Source organism: Heteronotia binoei, chromosome 21, assembly GCF_032191835.1.
Source record: "Heteronotia binoei isolate CCM8104 ecotype False Entrance Well chromosome 21, APGP_CSIRO_Hbin_v1, whole genome shotgun sequence".
Classification (NCBI taxonomy): domain Eukaryota; kingdom Metazoa; phylum Chordata; class Lepidosauria; order Squamata; family Gekkonidae; genus Heteronotia; species Heteronotia binoei.
The window spans coordinates 35620884-35643800 of record NC_083243.1 but is presented as its reverse complement, the minus strand read 5'-3'; the positions used below and the strand labels follow the sequence as shown (position 1 = coordinate 35643800).

At 42.8% G+C, this 22917-nt stretch overlaps 1 protein-coding gene and 1 non-coding gene across 2 annotated transcripts; one reads left to right on the top strand and one right to left on the bottom strand.

The window, feature by feature from the left end:
• Window positions 1-6948: 6948 nt before the first annotated feature.
• LOC132590345 (small Cajal body-specific RNA 13) lies at window positions 6949-7221 on the bottom strand. Its single transcript, XR_009556685.1, has one exon. It is a non-coding gene; the product is annotated as a small Cajal body-specific RNA 13 (non-coding RNA).
• A 6436-nt stretch (window positions 7222-13657) lies between these two features.
• On the top strand, window positions 13658-22545 carry GLRX5 (glutaredoxin 5). Its single transcript, XM_060261902.1, has 2 exons — window positions 13658-14348; window positions 21131-22545. Exons 1-2 carry the CDS (start codon window positions 14051-14053, stop codon window positions 21307-21309), a joined length of 477 nt encoding a protein of 158 aa, XP_060117885.1. The 5' UTR covers window positions 13658-14050; the 3' UTR covers window positions 21310-22545.
• Window positions 22546-22917: the final 372 nt, after the last annotated feature.

Here is a 22917-nt window from a genome sequence, read left to right as displayed (position 1 = left end):
ACCAAATGTATGCAGAATTTCCATTAGGAGGAAACAGGTGTAGATCCCACTGCACTTGCCAGATCATATTTCAGTTTCATACTATCTGGGGAAAATAAATCACCCATTCATTTCCAAGATTTAAAAAAAAAAACCAGCACAGGGACCTTAACCCTTTTACTTTCGCTCTACTGAAGCATGAGACCACAGGAAAGCCAGAGTTCCCCACTGAAAACTTTGCGACAAAAACAGCTTTGTCCAGAATTTCCAAAGTACAGGCTCACATGGCAAAATCCAGTGCCACCTGTGCAAATTCCTACCCCAGCAGAGGCGGGGATCCATTACCTACTCCCATTTAACTGGGTTTGCAGAATGCCAGATGGAAAATTGGGGTTACTGTACTCTGACGGACTAATTTCCAGAACTTTCTACTCTCAAAAATCCTTTCCGCAATGACATTCCACATTGCTAAGAAATCCCTGCAGATATATTAAGAGTCAGTTCATGTTAACCAGGCTTACTATTGCGCTACAAATGTATTATTAGTTATATATACCTCAGCTTTCTCCCCAATGTGTATCCAGAACATTTTCCATCATTCTCCTTTCCTCTAGTTCATCTTCACAACTGGCTGAGAGTGCATGACTGGCCCAAGGTCACGCAGCAAGCTTCCATGGCAGAGTGGGGAGTCAGACCTACTCCTCTGAACTATCTCATATGGATTTCTGACAATGCCCTCTCAGACTCACAGCACTGTTCCCACAGGTTCCCTCTGGTGTTTTGTTATGTAAATTTTCTGTGTGTTTTATTTCTGTTTTAATGTGAGGTTTTATATGTTACAGTAATTTAAAATGTAGGCCTGTACAGAAGGGGGGGGGCGCAAGATGGTTGTATAGGTGACTGAAGTCTGATGAATGAATGGATGTAGCTGTACCCAGGGCTTTTTTCCTGAAAAAAAGAGGTGCCAGATCTCTCAAGAGGGAAATGAGGAGAAACTCATGGGTGCCCCTCATGAGCTTTTAAATGTTTTTTGAGAATTGTTTCCACAATGAGGTCTTGGAACTCCATTCCACTGCATTCCCCCAGGAAAAAGGCCCTGGGTATAGTTTTGTTAAGAGTGTGCATGGGAAGGGACTGAGTGAGGTGCTATAGAGTATGAGGGAAATCTGTGTTCTTTGTGAAAATTATTAGCCTCAGTGGCAAATTAGGAAAATAAAATTTTGTGGCTAGGTCTGTTTAAGGAACTTTAAAGAAAGAAAAACTGTACATATATGAAACTATTATTTCTGTATGCCAACCTGAAACCATTACACTTATGAATTTCACTGAAACCATTATATTATTACACTTTATATTAAAGAGAAAACAACTGTTTCAGTTAGAGTAAAAGATTTTACCTCAGAACCACTTCCATGTGCTGACTGATTTCGACCAAATATACCTAAGTCATCCTGGGTCCAACTAAGAAGTTTAAGGCAAGAGCCTTTGGCGGCAGTGAAAATCAATAGGAAATGCTAAGAAAGGCAGAGGCAGCATAACACACGCCCTCTCAGAACACTACAGAAAGGTGCCTTTACAGGTGTTACATATAAGGGGTCTCAGACAAAAGCTAACACTACATCCTCCAATGGAGAGGCCACAAAAGAGAGAAAGGAACCAGAACGGCCTTCACCTACAAGGCGCATTCTCTACTTCCTCCCACAAAGCCTGCAGAGGCAGAATTCTGTACGTGTGCCATTGTCCTCACATATTGGGAAGTAAAAATGGTCCAGGAGCAAGCAAAGCTGTGCCTAAAACTTGAAAGAGAGCCTGTGTTGTATAGTGGTTAGTGTTGGGCTAGGATCCGGAAGACTGCAAATTCTCATTTTGCCATGGAAGCTCAATCGGTGACCTTGGGCCCGGTGCACAGTCTATCCTCCCCTCATAGGATTGTTGTGAGTATAAAATGGAAGAAAGGAGAAGGATGTATGGGGAGAAAGGCAGGATATAAATGAAGTTAATAGATAAAATTCTTATGTAGCTTTTCTTGGGTTTTTTGAAAGGTTACATGGGCCTTCCCAAATCTAGCCTTTGATTATCAGTATTCCCCCAGAATAAATGTTGAGAAAGTAAAACTAAGATCGCCAAACGTTCTAACAGTTGGGTTCATGTTGATTTACTTTTGCTAAGTGATGAGAATGCTTTAGCTCTCTCTGCTGGAATAAATGATGAACACGGGTTATTGAGGAAGACTCAGCATGGGTTCTGCAAGGGAAGATCTTGCCTCACTAACCTGTTACATTTCTTTGAGGGGGTGAACAAACATGTGGACAAAGGCGACCCGATAGATGTTGTTTACCTTGACTTCCAGAAAGCTTTTGATAAAGTTCCTCATCAAAGGCTCCTTAGAAAACTTGAGAGTCATGGAATAAAAGGACAGGTCCTCTTGTGGATCAGAAACTGGCTTAGTAATAGGAAGCAGAGAGTCAGTATAAATGGGCAGTCTTCGCAGTAGAGGACGGTAAGCAGTGGGGTGCCACAGGGCTCGGTACTGGGTCCCATGCTCTTTAACTTGTTCATAAATGATTTAGAGTTGGGAGTGAGCAGTGAAGTGGCCAAGTTTGCGGATGACACTAAATTGTTCAGGGTGGTGAGAACCAGAGAGGATTGTGAGGAACTCCAAAGAGATCTGTTGAGGCTGGGTGAGTGGGCGTCAACGTGGCAGATGCGGTTCAATGTGGCCAAGTGCAAAGTAATGCACATTGGGGCCAAGAATCCCAGCTACAAATACAAGTTGATGGGGTGTGAACTGGCAGAGACTGACCAAGAGAGAGATCTTGGGGTTGTGGTAGATAACTCACTGAAAATGTCAAGACAGTGTGCGTTTGCAATAAAAAAGGCCAACGCCATGCTGGGAATTATTAGGAAGGGAATTGAAAACAAATCAGCCAGTATCATAATGCCCCTGTATAAATCGATGGTGCGGTCCCATTTGGAGTACTGTGTGCAGTTCTGGTCGCCGCACCTCAAAAAGGATATTATAGCATTGGAGAAAGTCCAGAGAAGGGCAACTAGAATGATTAAAGGGCTGGAGCACTTTCCCTATGAAGAAAGGTTGAAACGCTTAGGACTCTTTAGCTTGGAGAAACGTCGACTGCGGGGTGACATGACAGAGGTTTACAAGATAATGCATGGGATGGAGAAAGTAGAGAAAGAAGTACTTTTCTCCCTTTCTCACAATACAGAAACTCATGGGCATTCGATGAAATTGCTGAGCAGAAAGGTTAAAACGGATAAAAGGAAGTACTTCTTCACCCAAAGGGTGATTAACATGTGGAATTCACTGCCACAGGAGGTGGTGGCGGCCACAAGTATAGCCACCTTCAAGAAGGGTTTAGATAAATATATGGAGCACAGGTCCATCAGTGGCTATTAGCCACAGTGTATGTGTGTATATAAAATTTTTTGCCACTGTGTGACACAGAGTGTTGGACTTGATGGGCCGTTGGCCTGATCCAACATGGCTTCTCTTATGTTCTCTATAAATGGTTGCAAGATTTCATGGGCATAAGCAACAGTATTTAAAGTCTTCAACTAACAGCTGTTCTGGCCATCACACCTCTCTTTAAAAATCTGACAGCCACTGAAGACCCATTTGCTTAATTTGCACAAGTCTATTACTGAATTCAAAAAGAAAGTACAATAGAAGTTTCCTTTATTTTTAATCAGGTTACCCACTAAGAAAAATAACTGCTGAATCTGACCAAGCATCCATTTTCTTTTTAGAAGATTATATCCCCTTCTCAGATAGCAACAAGCTATATTTTTCCTCTTGGGTTGCTGTGTGTATTGATGAGCGTGGTTTTTCCTTCATTGATTTAATTAGTGCATTGTTTTAATCCGATTTCTTCCCAGGAAGCTAATATGCAGAGGCATGAAAGCAACAGTTCTCTCCAGAAACTCATATTCTGAGATATGCTCCCCTTGAACATGGAAGTTTCATTCCCACTATCATGGCTCACAGCTGTTGATAGACATATCCTCCCAGAATACCTGAAGCTAGTAGTCATCACCACATGGGTGGCAATTCCTTATGTTAATTGAGAACTGAATGAAAATAGTTTATTTTGTCTGCAATTTTTCACTGGATAGCCTCCACTTTCTCACAAACTATCACTTGCTTAAAACGTTAAAGGGCATTTCCTTCTTTCCCTTTGCACCTGCCAGCCAAAGGATCCTGAGATACTGGGAAGGAAGGCAAATATAATAAATATGTTCCTTTCTAGTTTGGTGTAGTGGTTAAATGTGCAGACTCTTATCTGGGAGAAATGGCTTTGATTCCCCACTCCTCCACTTGCAGCTGCAGGAATGGCCTTAGGTCAGCCATAGCTCTGATAGTTGTCCTTAAAAGGGCAGCTTTTGGGAGAACTCTCTCAGCCCCACCTACCTCACAGGGTGTCCGTTGTGGGGGAGGGGGGAAGGTAAAGGATATTGTGACCGCTCTGAGACTGAGATTCAGATTATAGGGTGGGATATAAATCCAATAGCATCTTCTTCTACAATGCTTATTCAGCATCCAAAGAAAAATGGCTAGCACTGTCAGAAAAAGAGTGCTCAGATCTTGCTGTATACCCAAAACCACTTATAATTTTATGACATAAGCTAGCCTCTTGCAGTCTAGATAATTAGTGTAGAGTCTAGAGAAGTTATGTTAATCTAACACCCTATTTTTCATAGATGGCAAATATGAACTGAAAACTGCTACTGGTGAACTGAAAGGAAAAAACCAAGTCCTGGAATGGCTGTTATGTCCCTTTATATGTGTGGTCCACAAACATGGTTGCTACTGGCAAACTTCAAAAAAAACCCAACTGACAGCCCTTCTCTGCTCCCCACACGCGGAGCAAAGAGTGAACTAGAGTCCTGCATGTCACACAAGGAAATGACCATGAGAAAAAAGGACATCTTTCTGTCCCCCAAGTTCCAAAGGCACCAAAGGACTCAAGTGAAAGGAAGGCAGCAATGATGAATTATAAGTAAGGGCAGGCTATGAAGTCAAAATAGCCAAACTCCACAAAACAGTAGAAAATTCAACCCTCACTAAACATTGGCATGGCGTGTACAATATACACAATGGCTACAAGATGGGACAAGATGGGCAAATGGGATTTCAACCACAAGGATTAGCATCTGTAGGTTGCTCAAGCATGTGTTGCGTTCAGTGCCCGTTCTCAGCCATATTAAGTAGGGATTGAGCAAGTATAAACAAGAATTAGCTATAAAGCCCAATGCTACAAGAAATTTAATCTCAGATGTCTCTTTTGAGTACCTACTCTTTCATCATGTTGCATATTATAAGGTGCTCTATTTGCGGCATCTAGCCATTGTTTGGTTACGTATTTATTTAGAACTTTTTTAATTCTACAGGAATCTGCTCAAGGCAGTTTATGAAATAAAAGTAATAAAAACAAACCATCAAAAGATATTACTGTCCAGCATTAGAAACCAAACCCAGCATGAAAACACAGGCCAGAAAGAGACCACTGATAGCTTAAGATCAGTTTTAAGACTAAAATGGTATATTATAAAAGCGTTAAATGTAGTTTCCAATGAAGATCACATCTAACCCATCCCTCCACTAGAGCATTGGTTACCACCCTATGCAAATGCCATTCGGCCTTGCATTTCAGAAAACCTGGGGTCATGCTGAAAGGCATGTGACCAACAGATTCAGATCACTGGTGATAGCAGAGCTTTAACTGGGACTCATCAGTTTCTGTGCCAATTGTTGAATTATCATCATAGCGGTTGCAGATTTGTCTGACCTTTCAAGTTCATATTGCATGCATGTAACTACCTACAAGCTTATTTCTGAATTCATCCTTTGTCCAGGGTGTGTGTGTAGGGAGCAACGTCCTCATTCTCTCTCCAGAAATCAAGAAAACAGGGTGTCCTGTACAATAGCAAGCCCTGTCGCTTATAAAATGCAACTACAAAAGATTCTTACGCCTTAGTACTGCACCTTGGTTTATGAGAAAATACGAATGTTATGGTTGTACCATTAGTTATAACTCAGCTTCCTTCCAAAGGAAGAACAACATGGATGTCTAGGACCCACAATTCACACGTTAAGAATGTACTGCAGGAAACGCTAGTGAACACATAGCAATCCCGCTTTTTTGCAAAGTGTGGTGTGCCCACCTACTGAACATCCGCGCATGAAGCAGGATGGGGGATTCCGTGCTTTGCTTTTCATAGCACAAATTTAACAAATATTCATAAGCAAGTCTTTTGCCATGGCCCCTCTGGGCCAACAATGTCCCAAATGTCTTATGATTGAGTGGGCTCTATTCATGGTGAAATGTAGACCTAATATAGAAATACAAAGCTGGAAGGGTTCTCAAGGGTCATCTAGTCAGCACAATGCAGGAAATTCACAGCTACCTCTTCCCTGATCACCCACTCAATAGTTTGATGGTCTAACTGTATTCACAGCAATACAAGAACTGGAACCTGGTAGTTTTGTAAGATTTCATCGTGAATGTGCAGGAATGGAAAATGGAATCATGATGCAATTCTGTTGGCTTTCCCACCCATTCCATGGCTGACTTTTCAAAAGGCAACATTTGCAGCAAAAAGTTTTGAAGCAAGAATTTAGGACCATTCCTGGCAGGTCACACTTGTGGCACATCATCTTTGGTTATGGAACTAGGAAGGAGAAGTATCCCAAGTCCCTTAAACCTGAAAAACAAAACAAGAAGAGGAAGCTATTACCAATGTGGCGATACTCAGAACACAGTTTTGCTAAAAAGTTTTTAGACCGCAGGGCTGGATCTAGCCAGCTTTTTCATTCAGTCACAGCCATTTCCTTCCTCCCACCAGCCCCCATTGCACCAAGCTTTTCTTCATGCAGATCCCGTGATGCCCAGCATAGCTCTTTTGGAGGGCAAAGGGGAGCTGAGCAGTTGTCTGGATCCAACCCACGGTCTGACATGTAGCAGTTTTCAGTGTCTGGCAACAGCTCTCAAGTTGCCAAACAATATCACACTGCAGAGTTGTTCTGACTGTTGATGGATGGATAATGACACTGGGTGGTCATTACCTCCGTGGCAACAGTGCTGGGAGTGTCAGAGGAATATTGCACATGGAGCTGTTGATACTTGCCACAGGCCTGCCTCGGCTTCCTCTGTCAAATGCTCTCTCTGCAAGCCCAACTGTCCCAGAGTACAAACACAACTGAGGGCACTCACAAGGCTGCAGATTTCCTGGGATGCACTGAAAGAGTGGAATGCTCCACAGACAGCAGAGAGTCCATGACACCTTGAAGAACACTGAACTGGCTGCAAAACACAGGCTCTTTTCTACACAGACTTGTGTCATGGCTACAGCGCAATCCAAAACAAAATTGCAGCCTCTTAAACCCACTGAATCTGGTGAGTTTAAAAGGGTGTAACTCTATTTGGATTGACACTGTAGAGTAGAGGGTTAATTATTCAACAAGATGCTGTTTTGGAAACAGACTAAAACAGGTATTTACCCTTCTAGAGCAAGAGTCCCCAACCATTTTGAGCCTGAAATTCCGACAGTGTGGTAGGACCAGCCAGAAAGGACCAGCCACAAGAGCTGCCACAGCAGGCAGAGCCAGCCACAAAATGGCTGCCACAGCTCACCTTCAGTCACACAGTGAAGTTCTTTACGCTATAGTGGAAGCTACTGCCAAACCACCATTTAACTCCACCCCCCACATAGCCAGTAAAATCAACAACCAATCAGAAGTCTTCCTCGGTGAAAGTCCCACTTGGCCACACCCACTATTCTAACACCACTTGGTGGGCATGAGGGAAGATGACTGGGCATCATGGCGCCCATGAGCATCACATTGGGGACTCCTGTATATATGGACAGTGCTGATCCTTCCTAACTCATTTTAGGTTATGTTTTACATTTGACTAAGAGTCTAAGCTGAGGAAACTCAAGTTACAACATTTGTGTTGATATTAAATGAGACAGGGCCTGAGGGAAGGGGGTCCTTACCTTATGTTCCACAGAAGTAGTCGATTTACAGATAATTCTTTCCTCCAGACCAGTGCAGTCAGACCATGTTACGCTTACAGAGGCAGCTCTGTAGCTTGGTTTCCAACTAGTGGTGGAAGGTTTTAGTCTCCCCGTCTCACCACACAAGCAAAAAAGAGCACTGATTGGCTGTGTCGTTTTAAAAACATTGCCTTTTCAGTAGCTTCCAGCCAGTCAGTTTATTATTGCAGTCATTGACCAAAACATGTAAGTCATTTAGAACCTTAAAAGTACCTTTAAAAAAAGTCCCACAAAGAGTCTACATATTGAGATTTAATGACTTGAGGGTTATAACAGTAAAAAAAAAGAATATAAAAGATTATTTAACCCTTTAAACCTTTTAAAAAGTCATTTTAAAATATGTTAGAAGATTTACAGTTTGGCCTATTTGTCTCACTTTTTGTGTTCTTTATAAACCCGGGAGCAGAACTTAGCCACCTGTCTTGTTGTCTAGTGGTTCCTATCAGTAGCTTCTTCCATTTCGCGGCTGGCTCTGCCTCTTGCCACAGGCATATTGTGGAAGTTCTGTGGCTGCTATAATTCCAAAGGTACTCACAGACTCAAAAAAGGTTGGGAACCCCTCCACAAAGAGCAAACGTAGACCGAGTCCAGTAGCACTTTAGAGTATAACCAACTTTTCAGGGAATCAACTTTTGAGAAGAAGGCAGCATGGGCTTTTGGAAGCATATGCCCTCCAAATATTCTTGGGTCTCCAAGGTGCTACAGAACTCAAATCTAGATCTTCTACTGCAAACCAACATGGCCACCTTCTGAAACTAAGGGAAAAGTAACAAAGAACACACACACACACGTGCACTAAACAGCAGAGCCACCAGAACATGCCTAGTAACAGTCAGCAAAGGATGAGTTTGGGCTCAACCTATGCCGCTTATATAGAATCAAGAAAGCTCCTGTAGATCCAAATCACTAAGCCAACAGTGCTTGGTGGAAACAGTGTGGGAAGAAGTACCATTCAGCATAATTCCCTTCTGTTTGCTTTGATGACTGGAAAGCTTCAGTGTCAGTATCCTATCACTTGATCTCTCCCCCCTATCAGACGTCTCTAAATCAAGATGCCAGGTGCCAAGAAAACAAATGGCGCTAATTCCTTCAGTGTTCTTCCTATCATTCATTATCCTCATTAATATAACAGATGGGGTTGGGGCTATTCTTCTTATTAGTTGGGAAATGAACCCTAATGATTGTTAAAGACCATTACCAGGACAATATCTTTGACGCCTCTGTGTAAAGTCAGAGAAGGAAAGGAAAGGTCCCCTGTGCAAGCACCAGTCGTTTCCGACTCTGGGGTGACGTTGCTTTCACAACATTTTCATGGCAGACTTTTTACGGGGTGGTTTGCCATTGCCTTCCCCAGTCTTTTACACTTTCCCCCCAGCAAGTTGGGTACTCATTTTACCGACCTCGGAAGGATGGAAGGCTGAGCCAACCTTGGGCTGGCTACCTGAATCCAGCTTCCGCCGGAATCGAATTTAGGTTGTGAGCAAAGAGTTCAGACCACAGTACTGCAGTACTGCTGCTTTACCACTCTGCGCCACAGGAACCAGTCAGAGAACCAGTCTGCTAATTCTTCTGCATCTACTCTGCAAAATTAAAAACAACATCATGTAATTGCCAGAGCAGCGGTCCCCAACCTTTTTGGCACCAGGGACCCGTTTCGTGGAAGACAATTTCTCCATGGACTTGGGGGAGCAATGGTTTCAGGATGATACAATTGTGCACTTTATTTCTATTATTGTTTTGTAAGATATAATGACATAATTATACAACTCACCATAATGCAGAATCAGTGGGAGCCCTGAGCTTGTTTTCCTGCAACTAGACAGTCCCATCTGGGGGTGACAGGAGACAGTGACACCCGAAGGTTGTTGCTTATGTCCTGACTACTCTGTAATCTTGTTTTGGCTGCTGTCACTGCAGAAAACCCTGCTTCACAAAGACAGGATGTTGGAAATGGAAGCAAGGTTTTCAGTGCTTTTGTGGCAATCTCAGGATATTCTGTCTTGACTTTAATCCAGAACGTATGGAAATCTGAAGTTGTTTCAAACATACGTTTAAGGCCACCGTCATTTGCGATCTCAAGCAGCTGATCCTCTTCTAGCACGGACAAAGTCAATTCACCTGGCTTATTCATGAATGGGTCGCGGATCCATTCCTTTCCAGTTTGGGGGTCCTTTGTAGCTGGGAAGTAAAGCTCAAACATTTTTGAAAACTGAAATAGGTGATCATGCACCAGCTGGGAGAAAGAAGGCCCTGGCTCAGTCTCTTTCAAAATCTCTGCTAAAGTTTGAAACGTCAAAAATCCCAGTGTTCACTTGTCGCCCCCATAATTCCAGTTTGGCTTTGAATGCAGCCACTTTATCAGCTGACTTGAACACAAATGTCATTCTCCCCTGAAGTGACAGATTGAGTTCGTTGAGCAGGTTGAATATGTCACACAAGTAAGCAAGTTTTGCGACCCATTCTGTGTCACTGAAATATGCTGCCAGTGGTGACTGTTCTTCTAAAAGGAATCTCTGGAGCTGCTCTCGTAACTCAAGAACTCTGGCCAGAGATCTGCCTTTATAAAGCCATCTCACTTCTGCATATAGGAGAAGACGTGTGTGCTCTGCATCCATCTCCTCACAGAGCTGTGTGAACAAACGTGAGTTAAAGACATGCACTTTAACATGGTTGATAATGTTAATCACATCCTGCCAAACACTGTTAAGTTCAGGTAACATTTTTCAGCTAGCCAGCATTTCTCTATGGATGACCCAGTGCGTAGACTCACATTCAGAAGCGACATCTTTGACCCGGACAGTGAAACCAGAAAGCTGTCCAGTCATGGCAGCCTCTCCGTCCATGTAGATACACACACAAAATGACCAATTCAGTTTTCCTGATATGCAATCATTCAGACTTGAATAGTTCTGCACCTGCGGTGTTGGTTGGCAAAAAAACCTGCACATAACATGTCCTCATGCACATCCTCCTGAAAAAGATATCGCACAAAAACAAGAACTGTTGCCTTGTTGTCAACATCGGTAGACTTGTCAATCTGGATTGCATACCACGGTGATTCACTGATCCTCTCTAACAATTGTGCCTCAATATCCGCTGCTGTTTCATCAATTCGGCTAGTTATGGTGGTAGCCGAAAAAGGAACACGTACCACCTTTTGAACTGCAGCCTCTCTGAAAATTTCACGACAAATGACCTTAGCAGCAGGCAGGATCAACTCTTCACCAATAGTAAAGAACTTCTTAGCTTTAGCAATGTGGTTAGCCAATAAGAATGATGCTTTCAGTGCAGGGATATTTGATGAAATGGTAGCCTTCAGCAATTGCTTCTGTTCTTCATATTCACTTTTTTTCTAATGAAAACCCCCAAAGGCTTGCCTTTTAATGCAGGGTGCTTGGTCTCCAGGTGGCGAAGCAGATTTGAAGGTTTCATGGCTTCATCGGATAGCCGTTCGCCACATATTATACAGAGCAGGCTTAGAGAATGTGAATCACCTATTGCAATGAACCCATAATTTAAGTAGGACTCTTGCTATTTTCTTTTAAATGCAGCTTTCTTTTTGTTGGCAGTCTTAGCATCTTTTGCTGTCTCATCATTGGGTCTTTCCTCCTTTTCAAAGAAGCTCTTCAGTGATGATTGTTTTTCACTTATTTTGGCTAGGGATAGCTTGTGGGCTTACCAAAACTTGTGACTGAGACAAGTGCACAGAGAAGGAAAGAGACGTGAGTGGAACAGGTAAATAAAATAATGGGCAGGCCACACGGGGACTAAAACATACCATCAGATGCAGCTTGCAGTACTGCCACTAATCTTTAAGCAGACAGTTAAGTGAGGGCTCTTATAATGCAAAAAGTTTGATGAGAATATACCAAGATAGTACAAGCAAACTGTAAGGTTTTCTAACATCAGAACTGCATGTGATGCAGATTGTAGAAGGCTCAATCGGGTGCTCCCTGATGGCGAGTGGAGTGTTATTTGCCTCTGGCAATGAAGAAGAGCCTGCCACCAGAGGCAGCTTGCCACTTGCTGACCGTCTCTGCTGGCGTTGCTGCCTCAGCTCTGCAGTCTCGTTGGGCGTGGATGAAGCGCTCACATGCAGTTCACAGTTATTCTGAAACAACAACAAAACAGAAATAAGGAAGTCTCAGGTTAAACTTAAAGCAAGTGATTTGCAATTGCTGCAGTATTATATAACAGCTGGCAAATGTGGAAGGGTTAAAGAAGTCAGCAATTTAAAAACTTTACTTGAAAACAGGTGAGTTGTAAAGCAACATTTTTCTGAGCATAGTATAGGACAGTGGTGCTTGCGTGTGCACCTACAGAAATTTCCCACACCACCAACAAGGTTTGTACCATCTAGCTATACCCACTACTGGGACAGCAAGCAAGTTTATGAAAGGATGAAGATAGCTAGCTAAACCATTTGCAAAGACAGCAGACTATCAGCAACAGAAAATGCAAATCACATTCTGTAAAAATCATGAAAGAACAAAGAAAGCACACTAAGTAAACAATTCTGTATGTAAGACGGTCACCCGCTCCTTTCCTTCAGAGCTATAATTTAGTTAAATTAGGCATAGTTGCTTAATGAGTTTCCACTGATCGATAAGGTTAAGAAAATACATCAATATGGGTCTGTTTCCAATCAAAGAGATGCAACACTTTAAAAAGTAGGTATTTAATTTATCACAGACTCAAGGGAAAACATATGCAGATGTTTGCACCTTTTGGCGGGGGGGGGGAGGTAGAAGCCCTGGCTTTATAATGTAAAGCTGCTATTTTTTTTTAGTAAGCTTGCTCTAGACACACAATGGATTTTGCAGCCGCCAAATACGGCAGGCAATACTGAGGGTAGGGTTGCCAATCCCCAGGTGGGGGCAGGGAATCCCCTGGTTTGGAGACCCTCCCCCCGCTTCAGGGTAGTCAGAAAGTGGGGGGAAGGGAGGGAAATGTCTGCTGGTAACTCTATTATTCCCTATGGAGATTTATTCCCATAGAAAATCATGGATCCCTTTGGAGTTCAATTATGCTTGTCACAGCCTTGATCTTGGCTCCACCCCTAATGTCTCCTGGCTCCACCCCCAAAGTCCCCAGATATTTCTTGAATTGGACTTGGCAACCCTAACTGAGGGACAGCGGAACAGCATTTTCACACAACAGCTATAATCTTTTAACCTATAATCTATAGGTTTCACACAACCTATAATCTTTTAAAGAAGCGGAAATACCAGGGAATAGACCTGCGTTTATTTACTGGCAAACAATTAGCTCTGCCACGGAGCCACAACCCCTTAATTAAACCCAAGGAACCCAGTGCTGCCCTGTAGTGAAATGGAATAGGAAAACTCTAAAATTACAGCCGGGATCTAGAAACAAAACTACAGTTAAAGGCACAGAACAAAGTCAAGCAATATATATATTCTCACCTCTCACACCTCGTTCTTCACGTGTTCACTGAAAGCACGACCAAAACCTCCCAGCCATTCAACAAACCTCTTAGCTGTGCACCGGAAACGGAAAGAGACCCCAACCAACCGTTCTTGCCGCTCGTTCTTTCCATAGACAGAGTCTCGCGGCACTCTGAGCTTGGATGATTATTACCTCCGCCTCTTCAATGAGATTGATAGCAGGCACCTCCAATCACAACGAGCCGCTATTTTTTTAAATATCCTCAAGAAAAGGGCGGTGCTCAACCATAGGTCGGGATTTTATAGGTTGTCAAAGGAGTCGCGCTACGATTGGCTAGTGGGGTAGGAGGTGTGGACTAATCCGAGCCCTGTGGTTGTCGTCGAACTATGAACTAGTCCACTGTTGGGGCGGGGCTCAGGCTGCGAGAAGTTTTTTCCTAACGTAACTGGTGCCTTGAGACTGATTGACGGGAACGGTCTCCCATGGCAGAAAAGTGTTCCCTGAAAGGGGTGGGGCGATCAGTGGCCCTTTCGGTGAGGCCCTGAAGGAGAAGAGTGGCGCGTCGCGGAGAAGTTACTTCAGGGCGGCCATGAACGGCTCTTTTTGCCGCCTGCCCGCGGCTCTGCGGCAGTTGACAGCGGCTCGGCCGTTGCTTTTCGTCACGCGGCGGTTGAGTCAAGCCGCATCGGCAGGGGATGGCGCTGGCGGCTCTTCGAAGGAGGAGGTGGAGAAGCTGGTGCGCGCCCACCCGGTGGTGGTCTTCATGAAGGGCACTCCCGCCCAGCCCCAGTGCGGCTTCAGCAACGCCGTGGTGCAGATCCTGCGCTTGCACGGCGTCTCCGACTACCGCGCCTACGACGTCCTCCGCGACCACGACCTGCGGCAAGGTCAGCGCTGCGCTGGCCCGCCCGGACGCCCTTTCTCGGCCACCTCCCGTTTTCCTCGCCCCAGCTTCGCCTCTGATGAGTTTGCTTTATATGGTGTCTGGTAGAGGACAATGTAGTCTAGTGGTAACCCCCCGCACCGCTTCAGGGTTATTAGAAAGCATGGGGTGGGGGAGGGAGGGAACTGTCTGCTGGACACTGTTATTCCCTATGGAGACTGATTCCCATAATGGGATATTGATCTGCAGGTATCTGGGGTTCTAAGGGAACTGTGTTTTGAGGCAGAGTCACCAAATTTGCAGCATAACATCCAATGCTCTTCCTCAAAAGACCCTCCACGTTTCAAAAGGATTGGACCAGGGGGTCCAATTCTATGAGCCCCAAAAGAAGGTTTGTTTCTGACAGAGCGCCCAGCTAGGTAAGGGTTGCCAAGTCCAATTCAAGAAATATCTGGGGACTTTGGGGGTGGAGCCAGAAGCAGGGTTGCGGCAAGTATCATTGAACTCCAAAGGGAGTTCTGGCCATCACATTTAAAGGGACCGCCCACTTTTTAAATGCCTTCGTTTCATTAAAAACAATGAAGGATAGGGGCACCTTCTTTTGGGGCTCATAGAATTGGACCCCCTGGTCCAATCCTTTTGAAACGAGGAGGGGCATTTGATGCTATGCTGCAAATTTGGTGACTCTAACTCAAAAAACAGCCCCCCCCCCGATACCCACAGATCAATTTTCCTTTATACCCTATGGCAGGGGTGGCCAACAGTAGCTCTTCAGATGTTTTTTTGCCTACAACTCCCATCAGCCGCAGCCAGCATGGGCAATGGCTGGGGCTGATGGGAGTTGTAGGCAAAAAACATCTGGAGAGCTACCGTTGGCCACCCCTGCCCTATGGGAATCAGTCTTGATAGGGAATAAAAGAATGCCCAGCAGACAGTTCCTTCCCCCCACACCACTTTTTAATGACCCTGAAGTGGGGGGGGGGACCTCCAAACTGAGGAATTCTCTGCCCCCACCTGGGGATTGGCAAACCTATGCTAGGAAGATGATGGAGACTTTAATCAGGTTCCCACTCTGCCGCAGAGCTTGATGGGTGACTCTGGGTAAGTCACACACATTTGGCCTGACCTACCTCACAGAGTTGTGACGATAAAAATGGAGGAAAGGACAAACCATGTGTTCTGTGATAGAACTTCTGCTCTGCATGTGGTAAATGCCAGGTTTAGTCTCTGGCAACTCCAGTTTAAGGAGGAGCTAGAATGTGGTTAGATCTATACCTGAGACACTGGAGCTATGCAGTCAGTCAGAAGAGGTTATACTGGATAGAAAGGTTGTCAGGAGAATCGATATACCCTTGTCTAGGCTGACCCTGCATTGAGCAGGGTGTTGGACTAGATCAGAGGTGGCCAAACTATGCCTCGTGAGTCACATGTAGCTCTTTCACACATATTGTGTGGCTCTCAAAGCCCCCACTGCCCTGTTGGCTGGCTTGGAGAAGGCATTTGTCTCTTAAATCACTTCCCCAAGCCAAGCCACCCTGTGACTTGGGGAATGCGTTTAAAGTTACTTTCTTTCCATCTCCCTTCCCTATCTATTTGCCTGCCTTCCTCCCTCAAACATCTAAAATTCATGTCTTTCGGTAGTCAAATATCTGAGGTTAATTCTGTGTGACTCCTATGTTAAACAACTTTGGCCACCTGTGGACTAGATGGCCTTCGAACTCTGTGATTCTATGAAATGATTTCATTCTCTAAAGCAGTGTCATGTGGATATAACCTATGAGCATTAGATTTAGGATGGGTAAAAGAAAGTATTTTTTCACTCAAAGGGCTTGTGGAATTAGCAGCCATAGGGTGCAACCATGACCAAACATAGATGGAGGACATGTCCATCAATGCCTGTTTGTCATGTTTTTCAAAGGCATATTTTTTTCTTTGCTGGGGTGGGGATCAATGACAAAAGGAAGTTTTTTGACCTCTATATGCTGCTTCTTGCTAGTCACTGCATGATGCAGGATTTTGGATTAGATTAAACATTGTTCTTGTACAGCATGGATGTTCTAGTGTTCTTACATAGTTGTTTTCAATTTTTGAAATTTATACCTGGTTTTCTTCCCCAACAGGGGCCCAGACAGTTTACAAAATCATTCTTGTATCCTCCACTTTATCCTTACAACAACCCTCTGAGGTAGTTTAGGCAGAATGAGAGAGTGAGTGGCCTAAAATAATTCAGGGAGCTTTCATGGCAGACTGGGGATTCAAAACTGGTTCTTCCAAATCCTAGTCTGAAGGTGTACCTGACCTTTTTGAGCCTGGGGGCAGCTTTGGAATTATGGGAGAGGGTGGTTGGCACAACCAAAAAATAGCTACTGTGGGAAGTGAAGCCACAGACATACATGCACACATAGATGAATTCTCAAGTGCAGAGAAGGGTAATTTTTTAAAAATACACTGGGCAACAGAAGTGAGTGGAAGAATAAAACCAACATTGTGGTAGCAGCTGTTGTTGAAATGACAGTGGCCTCACCCACTTACAAAACAGCATTTTGCAGGAAAGGTGTCAATGGGTGCCATGGCACCCATGAACATCTCATTGGTGACCCCTGATTTAGCCACCACATCATATTTTCTTTTATCTGGGTTCACTAAATGTAAAGGAGAATAGGACTACTGTGTTTTATTTTTATTTATTGTAGACAGGAGAATTTTAATATGGAGAGCATATCATGCAGGGGAAAGAAATGCTGTAATCTGCTGAAGCTAATTGTGTCATGTGTCAGAAGCCAAAATCCTATTTGGATTTACCTGAAAATAAGCATCTGGGACTTGCCTTTGATTAAACTTGAATGGGATTAGGTTGTGTGCAAATTAGCACTCTGCTCATTTTTGGCAGCTGGCACCCTTTTCCCTTATCCTTGCTTATTTACAAAAAACTAAAAGGCAACCTGAGAAGACAATACTGACTTTAATGGACCAGGGGTCTGATTCAGTATAAGGCAGCTTCATATAACCTCTAAAATGGTGGGAGTGCTTCTGATAACTCTATGTAAACTGGGGGAACAACTTTTGAGTTCCAAACCACCATTTTAAAAAGCCTACTATAGTGGAATGCTATTTCTTGTCCACATCCAGTTTAGCATCCTGGGCCCATACTTACAGTTGCTAGTGGGTTAATGCCTGTACAGATTTTGTTGCACCAAACTAAATCATAACCTACCGTAACTTTTACAGGAATGTTTTACTTGGTTGAGAAGGGTACTGTCTATAATGGGGGTGCAGTGAAGATCACAGCAACTAGTTCTGTGGCTACCAAGTCATAGTGATTTTACATGTGTCCCACTTTAAAACAAAACAAAACAGCATTGGCAGCAGCTTTCAGAATTTCATTGCCTTACCCATGAGCATGTATTTGAAAGGAATATTGAGCAATAATCCATGTTATCTACAGATCTTTAAGAGCAGCGTAGCACATTATGTTAATACTGTAATCCTATTTGCTTTTATGTGAGAGTAACTGCCTTTCAAATTATTGGTACTAAGCATGCCTTAGATTGGATTCTACAAACACCCTTGGTTATTTCATGCATCTCTAACTGCAAGTACGAAGGTGTGTCTGCATATGAAACTTAAGTATTCTGCAACATTAATATAAAATCCATATTTACTAAGAACACTTCTTTCACATTCTGATCTTTCTTAGCTCAAGGCAACATATTTATACTTTTATATGTATGTATATGCATTCCTGACCTGGATAGTCCAGGCTAGCCTGATCTCATGATCTCTCAGAAGCTAACCAGGCTTGGCCCTGTCTAGTATTTGGATGGGAGACCACTGAGGAAGTCCAGAGTCACGGCATGGAGGCAGGCAATGGCTAACTACCTCTGAATGTCTCTTGCCTTGAAAACCCTAGGGGGTCTCCCATAAATCAGCTGTGACTTGACAGCACTTTCCACCACCACCATATGCATACCCACCCAGAGTTAGTCTTCACTTCCTTGTACATGCACTCATATAATATGTATGTGTACAAATAGCCCAAATAGGGTTTGGGTGACATCACAGTCCTCTGAGAATTTTAAATCAGTGTTTTATGATGGGAAGCTAAAAGGTCTGCATGTTGTGTGACCCACTGTGTTGCAGTAAAATGCAGAATTGACACAGTAACTAAGAACATTTTATAGTTGATGTAGTAGCCTTAGAGCAAGTTACATATAATCTAGGCATGCATTGCTGACATAAAAAATGTGCCTGAAAATTAGATGCCCACATAATTCTTATATTAGTTTGTTCATTTAAGCAATTTATATCCTTTCCTTCCTTTTTTAAAAAAAATCTCAAGCATCTTTTAAAACATCCCAAGCAGCTTCTAAATTCTAACATTCATCTTCAGTCATATATCTCTGCTATCCAATCTTAAATAGGTACACGCATGGCCCGGCCCAACATGGCTCAGCCCAACAGTGTCTCATTTATTTCAGATCCGTTCCTCATAACAAATGAGTTTGATGTCCCTGCAGAGAGTATTGCATGATTGGACCACAACAGAGAAACTCCTCTCTCTGGTAGAAATTTGCCTCTTGTTTGATGAGTTTTTCTATAGAAGAGCCTTTGAAGATGTTCTCAGACATGTGGGTTCATGTGGAAGTAACAGCCCTTTGGATACCCTGGTCTCAAGACAATTAGGGCATTGGGGGGGGTAAAAACAGTCATTCTACCTGAAAACACTGAAAGCCAGCAAAAAATTATGTAGCATAAAAATGCCTTGGGTGAAAGAAAGAACATCTTTTCCATTTACAAAATGTTCTGATTTCTTTTTTCTTTGTCTGCATTTTGTCATGGCTTCAGAATTTCCAGAGATTTTCTATCTAGCAATAACAAGGGCATTAAAATACAAAACACGGAAGGCTGGGGGAAAAATGGGGCTGGTTCCCAGAATCAAAGAAAATTCGCCAAGTTTTGCCATAAAGCATTTGCAGATATCTGTTTTCATTCAGACTACTGCAGTTTTTATGGTACTTTTGTATGTAGTGGGTAGAAGAGGAGAATAGCTAGTCCTGTTTAACTATGCATTACAGATGTACCATAGTGGGTGGAATTAATATTTTTCATTGGTTAGTAGACTAAAATTATTTTTTAATTTCTCACAATCTTGTTTTGTGAAGACTTTTCTGAGATCCATGGCAGAACTTCTGTTTCATGTGCTGAAAGACCCTGGCTTCAGTCATGGTAGAATGATTCAGTGGCATTCACATTAGTCCTTTCAAGAGCCTGTCAATTTCAGTACTGCTTAACCTCCAGTCAGCTATGCAAAACCTTCAGAATTATGCCCTTGTAACTTAGATGTGGGACTGCAACATGCGTCAGAGACTTCTGGTGTAACCACTCCCTAAGCTCCAAGGTCTGTTAAGAAAAGATAAAGAATGTGGAAGGAACCTCATTTGCCAAATAAGAAGCATAGGAAGGCATTAAAACATAATAGACCGTCTTAGTTGCAAAAAAGTCCGAGCAGTATTAAACTTTCCTTTAAAAAGGTTTATGTTTTCTGCCTTTGGAGAACACAGCACATAGTTTCTGATTAAACAATGTTGCCAAGGGAAGAGAGATGAAATTTAAATCCATATCCTTTTTTACCACCTGTTCAAGAATAAATGAACAGCAATGCGGCTGAAATAATAAACTTCCTTACATCAGTTTTTTGTCAAATTCCATAAAATCGTATCTCTTTGACACTTACTAGATCCTTCACATACTTGGTTCCAGTCCTGGAGTCTCACACCTCCTAGCTCCCACAAAATAGTACTATGGCTGGGGTTAGTAGGTTTGAGAAAGAGAACATGATTTCAAATTACCTCAATAATTAAAGATTAGCCTTGGGCACATTCACAGTTTATTACCAACAACAAAGCAGCATTTACTTCCATTCCTGCCATGAAGTCTGCATGCCAGAGAGGCTTGCAACTTACCTGTTCCTCTGCTGGTGGCTGTTTCAAGGTATGAACTACCTGAAAACCTCAAGCTGCACCAGCCACGGACCTTGCCCACATTCCTGAAACATGAGCACGTGCCACATGGTGGGGTATTGCCACAGGTGGCTGCTAAGCCACTAAATATCAGTCTCTAACCACTGAATGACAGTTAACCTTTAAGCCTAAATCTTCTGTTCCTTACATAAGAGTATTGTTTGTATAAAGTACAATATAATTGTTTTACATTACAAAACTGAAAGGATAGGGAGGAGCTTTTCCCTGAGGGTCAGACTGTGGACCAAGTAAGAAGATTCATTGGTGAGACAACAAACTCCTTAAACATTGGTGGGGCAGTGATGCTCTGTATTCTTGGTGCTTGGCGGAGGGCAACAGTGGGAGGGCTTTTACTGTCCTGGCCCCACTAATGGACCTTCTGATGGCACCTGGGTTTTTTGGCCACTGTGTGACACAGAGTGTTGGACTGGATGGGCCACTGGCCTGATCCAACATGGCTTCTCTTATGTTCTTAGGATCCCATCCCAGTGAGATTGTTAGAGAATTCCTAAGCAGATCTGCCCAGAAGCAATCACTATTTTAAGCGGGTTTGCTTCCAGGAAAGTGTTCTTTGGATTGCAGACTTTTACTGTTGACAGAGGGGAGGAAGATATATGACATGCAAAACTGTGTTTTCTATCTTACTTATTCCATGCAGGGTCAACTGTTTTCCTGCTCCCTGCCCGAGGCTTTCTGAAGCATTAGTATAAGTTGTCTAACGTGTTTGGGAACATTTGGCTTAACTTGCCTTTGTTTTCTGATCCAGGAATTAAAAACTATTCCAACTGGCCTACTATCCCTCAAGTCTTCCTCAATGGTGAATTTGTGGGAGGCTGTGACATACTTCTCCAGATGCACCAGAGTGGAGATCTAGTGGAAGAGCTGAAGAAACTGGGAATACGCTCAGCACTGTTGGATTCAGAGAAAGACCATGGCAAGAAATAAGCTTGCCTCTGTGACTTTAACAAAGACAGCTTTTGATAACTTGTTACCAGAAAAGCCTTATATAATATAGTTCAAAGAGGCAACTCTTTGAACTGATAAATGAGGTTTATCACTGTTCAACATACACTATGTCTTTATTGATTGATTGTGAAGATGTTCTGTCATGACAACTTTAAGTATAACCACTGTGCTGTAAATCAGATGTTTGGAGTCAAGCTACATAAGTAGCTGACTTTTGTACTGTACTTCTTTGTTCATTTTGCTTGAGTCAAGAATCAACCACAGAATCTACTCTTCTCCCTACTTCCCCAGGATCTTCTTTGTGTTTTGCAGATTGTGTTCTGTGTGCAATCCAGGCAGACAGTATTTCGATTTCTTTTACATCTCAATGACATACGAAGTAAATAATTATGGCTTTAGTTCATATTGAGTGCTTAAGGTTCCACTCTATTTTTATGGAAGTTAATTCCATTTCATGAACCTGGACAGCAGAATAAATACATAAGACTTATTTCTCACATTAAAAACAAATATGACAATTCTTTTTCCTAAATCTGTTAGCAAGTTTTGGAGAAGATTTATAAAGTCTGGATTAGAAATAAGAATGTGATTTACTTCTACCTCTGCCAGTTAATACACATTAGCCTTCACCATGTCTGTGTGCAAACTTCTAAAACCTGCAATTTGGTGGCTCCAGGCAGGACATGTGGGGATGGGTTTTAGGAGCACAAATGCGATTTCTCACTGTTCTGGCTCATTTTAACATATGTGCACATGCCACTTGGGATCCTGCTTTCAAGCAGTCACTGCGTGTTTAACCTTCAGAAATATCTGTCCCAAAGCTTACACATGGATGCGCGTTTTCAAGATCAGCAGTGTTTCCTACTTCATCAAATAATATTATGTCTACATAAATAGAAACAAGTAGAAGTCTTTTCATTTAAGAAGTGAAATGGAGGCAAGATATTTGATGGGAGCTCCTTTGAAAATGCGCATATAGCGGGTGGGTTCCTTTATGTGTCTACTTTTAAGCTGAAAAACATTATTTTATGTTCATTTGTTTGAATTTCGCTATGCAGCTTTGCTCATAGCCGAACAAAACTTGGTTCTTCACACCATTTTAATGTTGGAACAATGTAAACTATTATTAGATATAACCAAATTGTAGCTGCGAAACTATGTTTACTTTGTGATTATAGCTATTTTCCTTTCAAGATAAAGGGCGTTTATGAAGAATGGAAGGAATCCTGTGTCTTTAATGATTTGGAAAGCTTTTTAGTCTTGGTATAATGAAAGATGCTGACAATAAGAAATGGTGATGTCTGAAGAGCTCAGGACTTTCCACCTAGAAACTTCATGGAGGTGTGGTTGCTACCTTCTTTCGTGCTCCCATTGTGTAAGCAAGACTATCAGGAAGACTAGGAGTGCTGGGTGATTTAATGGATGCAGAAGAAACACCTATATCTAATGGGTGCAGAAGAAATTCCTATATAGGGTGGTGGCCTATATAGGAATGACTTTCCTAAAGATTTCATTATTTTTAAAAAGGGAAAAAATGATATCCTCGGGACTGAAATTCTAGCAGGAGCTCCTTTGCATATTTGGCCA